Source organism: Silene latifolia, chromosome 7 (assembly GCF_048544455.1).
Source record: "Silene latifolia isolate original U9 population chromosome 7, ASM4854445v1, whole genome shotgun sequence".
Classification (NCBI taxonomy): domain Eukaryota; kingdom Viridiplantae; phylum Streptophyta; class Magnoliopsida; order Caryophyllales; family Caryophyllaceae; genus Silene; species Silene latifolia.
The window spans coordinates 29,447,657-29,458,502 of record NC_133532.1 but is presented as its reverse complement, the minus strand read 5'-3'; the positions used below and the strand labels follow the sequence as shown (position 1 = coordinate 29,458,502).

General features: G+C 39.6%; 1 protein-coding gene across 1 annotated transcript; it reads right to left on the bottom strand.

Moving 5' to 3' along the window:
• Positions 1-2,989: 2,989 nt before the first annotated feature.
• LOC141589913 (putative mitochondrial protein AtMg00860) lies at positions 2,990-3,865 on the bottom strand. Its single transcript, XM_074410534.1, has 2 exons — positions 3,582-3,865; positions 2,990-3,455 (listed from the first exon to the last, which is right to left on the bottom strand). Exons 1-2 carry the CDS (start codon positions 3,863-3,865, stop codon positions 2,990-2,992), a joined length of 750 nt encoding a protein of 249 aa, XP_074266635.1.
• Between the last annotated feature and the right edge of the window lie 6,981 nt (positions 3,866-10,846).

Below are 10,846 nucleotides of genomic sequence, written 5' to 3'. Positions count from 1 at the left end.
TAGACATAAGATTAGTCTTATATTTATTTTGAATAGGTTTCATAAGACAATCGAATCCATCAAAAGTCTCATCTTTTGAATGAAGAAAGACAGGCCAAACTTACCTTGAGTAGTCGTCTACGAGGACAAAGACATACCTGGATCCTCCTCTACTTCTTACCTTCATAGGACCACATAAGTCCATGTGTACCAATTCCAAGGCATGATTTGTGCTTACCACTCTTTTAGGTTTGAATGATGATCTCACATGTTTGCATCTAGCACAAGTGTCAGACATCTTTTCTTGGTTGAACTTGATTTTAGGTAGTCCTTCAACCAAGTCCCATGACTTGAGTTTGTTCAAGGTTAGTGAGCTAATGTGACCAAACCGCTTGTGCCATAAACAAGGATCATCAAGTGTAACTTTCATGCATATAAAAGAGTTAGTAGGCACAACATTTAAATCTACCATATACACGTTCCTTTTCCTATGGTCTTCAAGAATAACATTACTTGTTCCTTCAATTATAATGCGACAACCATCAATATGAAAAATAAGCTTGTTACCGTTGTCGCATAGTTGAGATATGCTAAGTAAATTATGCTTGAGACCATCTACTAGGTATACATCACTGATTGAGTGTGATTTTGATGCAAATACGCAGCGGAATATTGAATTGTGAATTCAAGTGAGGCAAAAGATCCGAAAGCACTAGGTGCAACCCGACCTGATCGTGCCACTTGAGACGTTTTGGGGCGAAGCGGAAGTCTTTTGTTTTGTTTTTGTGTTTTTTTTGTGTAGAAATGAAAGGGATATTTGCTTCGATTTCTTATAAAGAGATCGAACCAATAGGATATTTGCTATCGCTAGACCTATAACGATAACAATGGGGAATTACTCGAAAACGCGTCAAGTAATTCAACTTAAACTGCGGAGCACGTCCTTAGTTCAAGGCAAGACTCGAGAGCATCGATTCTTTGGAAAAATTGAAACACAAGTTTCTCTCTCTAAAGGGTTTTTCTTAATACTTGGATGATTACAAATGAGGAGACTAGGTACTTTATATAGGACAAAAGCCTTGGCCTTTAAGCAAGCATTTAATGCTAATTTCTGAGTTCTAGGATGAATGAAAATATAGAACTCACAACCTTGACCCTTTTGTCAACTTTTTATTCAACCTAGTTTGAAAATGCAAAAAACTAAAATGGAATTCCTCTCCCCTTGTTGGTGCCGCCACATCCCTCCCCCTTGTCGCCACTTCCCTTGTTTCCACACGGTTTCAAGGTTCCCGCGGGTCTTGAGTCTCGATCGCACATATTTATATTTCTTTACTTGAGCCCATCCAATTTTTGTGCATAAATAATGTATTACTTGGGCTTGGTCTTGCTTGGTCCTCTAAATTAAGCACAACCTCTTCTATTGTGTCTATATTCGCATCATCTCCTCCCTCTTGAAAAGGAATTGTCCTTAATTCCTTGATTCCATCGTCATCGACGTAAGGATATAGATCCCCAATGTTGAAGATAGCGTGTACTTCATATTCTCCGGGTATCTCGATCTTGTACGCATTATCGCCTACCTTTGATATTACCCTGTAAGGACCTTCCGCACGTGGCATGAGTTTGTTTTTGCGCTTGTTTGGAAACCTGTCCTTCCTTAGCTGCAACCACACGAGGTCTCCTTCGTTGAAAGATCTTGGTTGACGATTCTTGTTTGCCTTGCGCTTGTATACTTCATTAATTTTCTCGATTCTCGCTCGGACTTGTTCATGAAGCTTGATCATTGATTTTAATTTGGACTCAGCATCCTTGTGAATGATTTCATCCTTGGGTAGGGGAATAAGGTCTAGGGGTAAGTACGGGTTTATGCCATATACGACTTCAGATGGAGAGTGCTTTGTCGCATACGTCGGAGAACGGTTATATGCGAACTCGGCGTGGGCGAGTTTTAAGTCCCAATCTTTCTGAGTTTTGCTCACGAGACTTCGGAACATCGTACCAAGAGTGCGATTTGTTACCTCCGTTTGTCCGTCCATCTGAGGATGATGAGAGGTGCTGAACAAGAGTTTGGTTCCCACTCTTTTCCACAGCGTTTTCCAGAAGTAGCTTAAGAACTTGGAATCTCGATCGGAGACGATCGTCATTGGGATTCCGTGAAGGCGCATGATTTCTCGAAAGTACAAATCTGCCACATTGCTGGCGTCGTCGGTCTTGTGACACACAATAAAATGGGACATCTTAGAAAATCGGTCGACCACCACCATGATCGCATCTTTACCTCTCTGGGTTCGAGGTAATGCCAAAATGAAATCCATCGATACATCTTCCCAAGGTCGACATTGGACAGACAAGGGTGTGTATTCCCCGGGTTGGAACTTGCTTTTGGCCATGTGGCAAGTGACACACTTTAGTATCACTTCCTGTACGTCTCCTTGCAGTTGCGGCCAATAAAAATGTTCCTTGACAATATCTATGGTCTTGGTTACCCCGAAATGCCCTCCAAGTCCACCTCCATGAGCTTCTCGAACAAGGAGTTTTCGAGTTGGAAGTTTTGGAACACAAAGTCTATTACCTTTGAAGAGGAAGCCATCCTGAATAATGAACTCATCACGAGTCCCGGACTTGCAAATCTAGAAGGTTCCTTCAAAGTCGGGATCTGCTCGTAGGAATCCTTTAATGCCTCAAATCCAAGTAATCGGACATTAAGCACATTCAATAATGAGTATCGTCGTGAGAGAGCATTGGCCACCACATTACTTTTGCCAGTTTCGTACTTTGAGGAAAAGTGGAAGGATTGCAGGAACTCCACCCACTTGGCATGTCTCGGGTTTAACTTTTGTTGTCCATTGATGTGCTTTAGTGATTCGTGGTCTGAGTGTAGGATGAAATGACTAGGCCGAAGATAGTGACTCAAATGTTGAAGAGCTGTCACGATCGCATAGAATTATTTGTCGTACGTCGTGTAGTTGAGTCTGGCTCCGTTCAGTTTCTCGGAGAAGTAAGGGATGGGTCACTTTCCTTGTATCAGCATGGCTCCAATTCCAACACCGCTTGCGTCACATTCCACCTCAAACGGTTGGGTGAAATCCGGGAGTGCTAATAGCGGTGCCTCACAAAGTTTTTGAATAATCGTCTCAAACGCCCTTTGAGCAGCCGGGGTCCACACGAAAGTTCCCTTCTTTGTACACTCGGTGATAGGACTAGTGATAGTGCTAAAGTCCTGAATGACCCTTCGATAGAATGATGCGAGTCCATGAAAGGATCGGACCTCAATGACAGTCTTAGGAATAGGCCATGACATGATTGCTTCAATTTTGGATTGATCGACTGAAACTCCGTCTTTAGAAACCTTGTAGCCAAGGAAGATAACGCTTTCAACCAAGAACGAACACTTTTCCTTTTTGCCATAGAGTTGTTGTTCTCGAAGCGTGTTGAACACCTCGCGAAGGTGTTTGAAATGATCATCCTTGTTCCGGCTGTAGATCAAAATATCGTCCAAGTAAATGACCACGAATCTGCCTAAGAAAGGCTAGAGTATTTCGTTCATGAGTCGCATAAAGGTACTCGGAGCATTCGTTAAGCCGAATGGCATAACCGTCTACTCGTATAATCCATGCTTAGTCTTGAACGCGATTTTCCACTCGTCCCCTTCTCTCATCCGAATTTGGTGATAGCCACTCCTCAAATCAACTTTAGAGAAGATCTCGGATCCATGCAATTCATCGAGCATATCATCAAGCCTCGGGATTGGAAATCGATACTTTATAGTGATGTTGTTCACAGCTCGACTGTCGATGCACATTCGCCATGTTCCATCCTTTTTTAGAACAAGTAGCATAGGGAAGGCACATGGACTTATGCTCTTGCGCACATAGCCTCGTTCCATTAACTACTCGATTTTTCGTTGCAATTCCTTGGTTTCCATTGGATTGCACCGATAGGCGGCTTTTTTTGGCAAGGGAGCTCCGGGTAGGAGATCGATTTGGTGTTCGATCCCACGAATAGGTGGTAGTCCAGCGGGTAGTTCTTCGGGGAAGACATCCTGGAACTCCTCCAAGGGCGAGGTCAATCGTTAATCTTTGTCTCCATTTCTAGGAGTCTCATTGACCACCATCAGGTAAACTTGGTTGCCATTGACAATGGCCTTGTCCACTTCTTTCTCACCAGCAAGCATGGTCATGCTAGCGGCCTTTCCACGCTTGGCACTCATGGAACGCACTTCACTAGGCGCCATTGGTTTAAAGATAATCCTTTTACCCTTACTCACCAACTCGTATTCGTTGCTTCGACCGCGATGCACCACATCCCGGTCATACTGCGAAGGTCGACCTAATAGGACCTGGCAAGCATCCATGGGTACGACGTCGCACCAAATGTCGTCGTTATAAGATCCCATCATTAATGCCACTATTACTTGCTTGGTGATTTTCACCTTGTTTTCATCATCAAGCCAATGCAAGGCATAGGGTTTTGGGTGAGGCGTTGTGGGTAGTTTTAATTTCTCCACCATTTCTTTGGAGGCGACGTTAGTGCAACTGCCTCCGTCAATGATTAGGCTGCACCATTTGTCTTTTACTTGGCATTTGGTGTGAAATATCTGACTTCTTTCTTCCGTCTCAACGGGCGTAGATTGGACTTGCAAGGTTCGGAGAACCAAGGCACAATCAAAGCTAGGAGCAACGTAATCCTCGGCATTCTCGACTCTTACCTCTTCCTCTTCTCCTTCTCGGTTGAAAATGTCTTTCGTTCTCTCTTCCTCCTCAAAAAATTTGTCACGACAATCCACGACCTCTCTTAGCGTGATTGTTCGCTGATTTGGGCACGCATTTTTAAAATGCCCAAACCCTTGGCATTTGAAACCCCGAATTTGTGTGTAGCTATTTTCCTTTGGGGCGGGTGGTTTAGTAGAAGAGCTAGAGGTGGTAGTTGTTTTGGGCTCAGCGATATTGCCCTTTGGGCTTGCCCTTGAGTTGTTCTCGTTCTTCCAACTTCGGCTACTCTCACCGTAGGTGGAAGTTACCTTTGTCTTTCCTTGTGCCTCCACCTCGAGGCACATATTACACAAGGTGTCGAAATCTGAGTAATTCTGTAACTTGACGACGTGGGCAATGCTACGGTTTAGACCGCGTAGGAACCGCGCCATTCTTATGTCCTCATCCTCCACCAAGTCTCCCACCAAGGCTAGTTTTCAAATTCGTTGATGTATTCTAGGACACTTAGCCTTCCTTGGGTAAGATCGGTGATCTTACGATAGGTCATGAGCCTATGTGTTGCGGGGACATATATTTTCGGTAATTTGAGTTTAAGCACATGCCATGATGTTATCTTTGCTTTTCCGGCTCGAACTCTCCTGGTCTTAATGCTTTCATACCATAATGAAGCCCCATTTCTTAATTTCAAAATGGCGTACTTGCAGCATTGCTCATCATCGAAATCCTTAAATTCAAACATCCGATCTATTTGCCTCTCCCATTTGAGATAAGCCTCGGGGTCCGTGCCTCCCGTGAACTCGGGTAATTCACTTACTTTGAACTCTTCCACGGTTCGTTCTCGTCTAGGCACCCACTTGGGATCGGCTTCTTGTAAATTCTTCAAGTCTTTTTGAAGATTCTTAAGAAAGTTGGGATCATCGAAGTTCATGTTGTTAATTTTGTTTTGAAGTTTCGGACTTTTCTTTTCTTTTTTTTTTTTTTTTTTTTTGAGATGAATAGTACCGTGAACAGTACCGCGTGAACAGTATTTTTTTTCTGTTCAATCCGTGCCTTTAAGATCCAACCGATTAAACCTCATCAACCTCGTTGAGTTTAACCTTTGAATACCAATCGCGATTGGATATTCAACTACTAATTGATTTGGACTTTCTCAGGACCGTCTGGATTTTTTTGTGGGTGATCAAGAGCTGAAGCTCTGATACCACTTGATGCGAATACGCAGCGGAAGATTGAATTGTGACTTCAAGTGAGGCGAAAGATCCGAATGCACTAGGTGCAACCCGACCTGATCGTGCCACTTGAGACGTTTTGGGGCGAAGCGGAAGTCTTTTGTTTTGTTTTTGTTTTTTTTTTTGTGTAGAAATAAAAGGGATATTTGCTTCGATTTCTTATGAAGAGATCGAACCAATGGGATATTTGCTATCGCTAGACCTATAACGATAACAATGGGGAATTACTCGAAAACGCGTCAAGTAATTCAACTTAAACTGCGGAGCACGTCCTTAGTTCAAGGCAAGACTCAAAAGCATCGATTCTTTGAAAAGATTGAAACATAAGTTTCTCTCTCTAAAGGGTTTTTCTTAATACTTGGATGATTACAAATGAGGAGACTAGGTCCTTTATATAAGATAAAAGCCTTGGCCTCCAAGCAAGCATTTAATGCTAATTTGTGAGTTCTAGGATGAATGGAAACATAGAACTCACAACCTAGACTCTTTTGTCAACTTTTTATTCAACCTAGTTTGAAAATGCAAAAAACTAAAATGGAATTCCTCTCCACTTGTTGGTGCCGCCACATCCCTCCCCCTTGTCGCCACTCCCCTTGTTTCCACATGGTTTCAAGGTTCCCGCGGGTCTTGACTCTCAATCGCACATATTTCCATTTCTTTACTTGAGCCCATCCAATTTTTGTACATAAATAAAGTATTATTTGGGCTTGGTCTTGCTTGGTCCTCTAAATTGAGCACAACCTCTTCTATTGGGTTTATATTCGCATCAGATTTGGAGATTCCAACTTTGCCCACACCAATTACTTTACCCTTCTTGTTATCCCCAAACGTCACTTTTCCACCATTGAAGGGTTTGAGTGAAAGAAACAGATTCTTATCTCCAGTCATGTGTCTTGAGCATTCACTGTCAAGATACCATTGGTTTACTTTCACCAATTACCTCATTATCGTCATCTTCATCTGATTCTCCTAGAAAGCAATAATTTGATTGAGAATTCGTGCTATCATCGTCGCAGTCAGAGATTAGGTCAAGACTGACGCTGCTGGGACAAAGATTGGCTACTTCATCATCTTCGGATCCTTCATCATCTTCTGAGTCAAGATCTCCCCAACACGAAGCCATCATTACTTGTTTGTACTCCTTCTTTGTCTTTTTGCGTTTTGCCTTATCTTTAATTTTCTCCCATGTTGGACAATCCTTGATCATGTGATCAAATTCTCCACACTTGAAGCAACCTCTGTTAGCAAATGATGATTTTGATTCTGTTGCTTTCTTGTTAAAAGACTTATTGTTGTTGTTATAAGAAGATTTTGCTTTCTTGTTTCGAAAGATTCTATTTTTAAAACGACGTGCAAACAATACAGACTCATCTTCTATTTCGGAGCTAACATCTTCGCTTTTCAAGGCCATATTTTTACCTCTACTCGGTTCTGCGTCATCGACATTTAGAGTGATTTCATGGGCCATGAGAGCACCAATGAGTTCTTGGTAGGATAGGTTTTCAAGGTCTCGCGATTCCTCCATTGCTGTGACCTTGGCACGCCACTTTTTAGTTAGGCTCCTAAGAACCTTCCTTGCAATGTCCTCGGTGTTGAACTTTCTTCCTAGAATTTTTCAATTCGTTTATGATGCTTGAAAAACGTGCGGACATACTATCCAAGGACTCATTTGGCTCCATACTAAATAGCTCATATTTCTGCACTAACAGATCTATGTGGTGTTTCCTAACAATGGAAGTACCTTCATAAGCTAGTTTAAGGCCGTCCCATATTTCTTTGGCTGTTGAGCACGAAGAGAATTGATCGAATTCTGTAGTAGTCATGCCATTCTGCAATAGACTTATAGCTTTAGAATTCTTTTCGGCCTTCTTGAAGCCAGCCTCGACATAGTCCTCTTCCTTTTTCTTGTAAGTGGTGCCTTCAGCGGAAGCAACCAAGATTTTATACGGTCCACTTTGGATAATCTTCCAGCACTCCCAATCATGACCTTTCACATAGTGAGTCATCATGTTTTTCCATAACCCATAATTCTTCCCATCAAAGACGGGACACTTGAGGTATTGGGAATCCATTTATCACGTGATAGGCAGCGGAATATAAAACGATAAGATAAATAAAGATAGACAAATCAGCCTCTTTGCGGTTAGGCAATCAAGAGCACGAGGCTCTGATACCAATTGAAAAGTCTATCGATCCGAAATAGTCAAGAGGGGAGGGGGGGGGGGGGGTGAATTGAGAATTAAAACTTTTACCTACTTTTTCAATTGTAATTGTATAATTAATTATTTAAAGTTTATTGATTAAACTTTAACTAATTAACTATATAACAAAATAGAACAAAGCAAATAAACGAAAGAGAAAGAGACCCACGGATTTTTCAAGTGGTTCAGTTTCATAAATTGAAATCTACGTCCACTATTCTCGATTAATAAATTTAGTACCTTTCTACGGATTACAAATTTACTAACCCAACTCGTACAACTAACCCTAGTTGTAACTCAAGTGAGTACCGCTAAATACTCGAGTGACTAACTTACGTTAATAAGAAAGCACTAATGATTCTACTAAAAGTTCACGTTAATGAACGAGTAAGAAATCGATTGAGCACTATTATCTTATAATGATAACAAAAGAACAAATGCACAAGTTTATAAACACACGACCTTTTTCGGAAATAGCAAAACGATTTCCTGGTTTGAAACTCACGGTTTTTGCTCTTAAAATAAAATCAAAATATGCTTAAAGGTTTTACTTTTAAATGTTGCAGAGTGCAAAGTATTTATAGGAAAGGAAGGAGCATAGCACTTGGTATACACGAAACCCTAATGGTCGAAATATTAGATATGTAAACAAATCATATCTTGTTATTTCTTTCCTTAAAATCCTAAGAGAGAATAGAGAATATTCCAAAAGATAATTTATAAATTATTCTACTATTATCCTTTCCTTAAATCTTAAGATATGATAAGATTTTCCATAACAAGAATATCCTTATCATAAATAACCATATCAAGCTAAATATAAAAGATATTTTAAGATAATTCTAGAGAATAAAATCTTAACAATAACAACTTTTATACCTTAAGTTTACACGAAATAAACACGGCACATATGCCTCATTTTTCGTGAAAACCGTAGCTTGAAGTTAGGTTAGATTTTAGGGTTTAAGAGTATGCCTGGTTAAAAACCCTAATTAGTAATATGGCTCAACTCATAAGTTGATCCAACATAATTACTAATTATAAGTTTAAAATAAAACCACACTTTATATGAATATGGGCTTCCTTATTAAATAAATACTTTTGCTAAAACAATTAAAAGAACCAAAAATATTTTTCAAAAATAATTTGAAAACCTCTTTAAGTCGTGTATAATATAAGCTCAACATCTCAATGTTATAGTAGAAGAGCTATAACATTGAGCTCTTGCACAAGTAATATTATAGCTGTCAAGCTATAACTTTACCAATACAAGAAATCCATTCTTATGTTACCGTTACGAGATAATCACCTACACTATTCTAATCTTCTTAGGAGATCTTGGAGTATAGGCTACTTCATCATTCAAGATTGATTAATCTTTAGATGAGCTTCATCTTCTCATGATGCTTGAACAATTCTTCCACTATCTTGTGACATCTTGATCCGTAAATGAGGGCTTGACCACAATATAGTCTTGTATACTTTTATCACAATTCTTTAAGCTTTGCAAATAGTAAGTCTAATCTGAAGAGACTAAACAAACAATTACGCGCAACGAGTATAAAAATAAAGTTCTCTTGACATCATCAAAACATAAACATATAATGTATATGGTTCAATATGAAATAAATAAATAATATGGAGTCGCCAGTAGGTTTTATAAAAAATATACAAAAATAAGTTTGACGGAAAATGCCCCTTTTGATCCCTGGAATGGGGACTGATCCGTCACTTTGTCTTAACCAAAGATTGAGGATTCGGAGGTAAAGGTACGGTCAGGGAAAGGTGTTAGGCACCCGGACCGCCCATCAAACTGATGGAATCTACTATTTATTTATAATATTATATATTTGACGAAACTAACAATAAAAAAGGTTAATTATACAATTTTATACACAAGATGATATAAATTTTAGACAAAGGCAAATTAACTAGGTTAGTCAATACAATAAAATAGAGAAAATAAAAGACAAAATAAAAGAGCTAAATAAAAAGAAAGAGTAGAGAAAAGCTTATTTGAATCTGGTACCCTCAGGCCTACGTGGATATTGACTATTAATGAATTTCGACTTTGTCTGCGCTTATATGGAAAACTGGGACGATTTTATGTGAATGAGTGATTTTGGGACTGGGATAATAGATTTAAGACGGTGTATGGGAATATAGAGTTTTTGTATTTGTGTTTGTCGTCCGTCCTCAATTTGCGAAACGAAGTTGGCTATTTATAGTAGTTTTTGAGTTGGCATCTGAAGAGGTCATGATTAAAGATAAACTTTAAGCTGTGATTTCCGATTAAAATACGTACATAGTTACAATAGTTGTGTAGCACTCAAGGAATTGTGGTTATTATACATGTCTTACTCGGACATTATGCGTGATTACATACCCACAATCTCTTGCTGCACTACCTGTAACAAACTCTCTATCTCCTAGGCTTTTATTACTCTTGGCCAATTATAATTACTTAGCATGCTCCTTATGTCATTTATTTGGCCCAATTACATTAATTCAAGTCTTAACGTAACTCTAAACTTCAGAAAACAGGTAAATTTTGGAACCGTGTTGGTTTTATGCCAACAATATGTCAAAATGGGCTAATTGGAAATAGAAGGTTTAAGGGTGGTTTTATGCCATTTTAAATGGTTTTTCGGGTAATAAGCGTAAAGAGCCTTTAATTATAACATTATCAATTTTCATTTAGTCATTAAATATTAGCCTCATCATC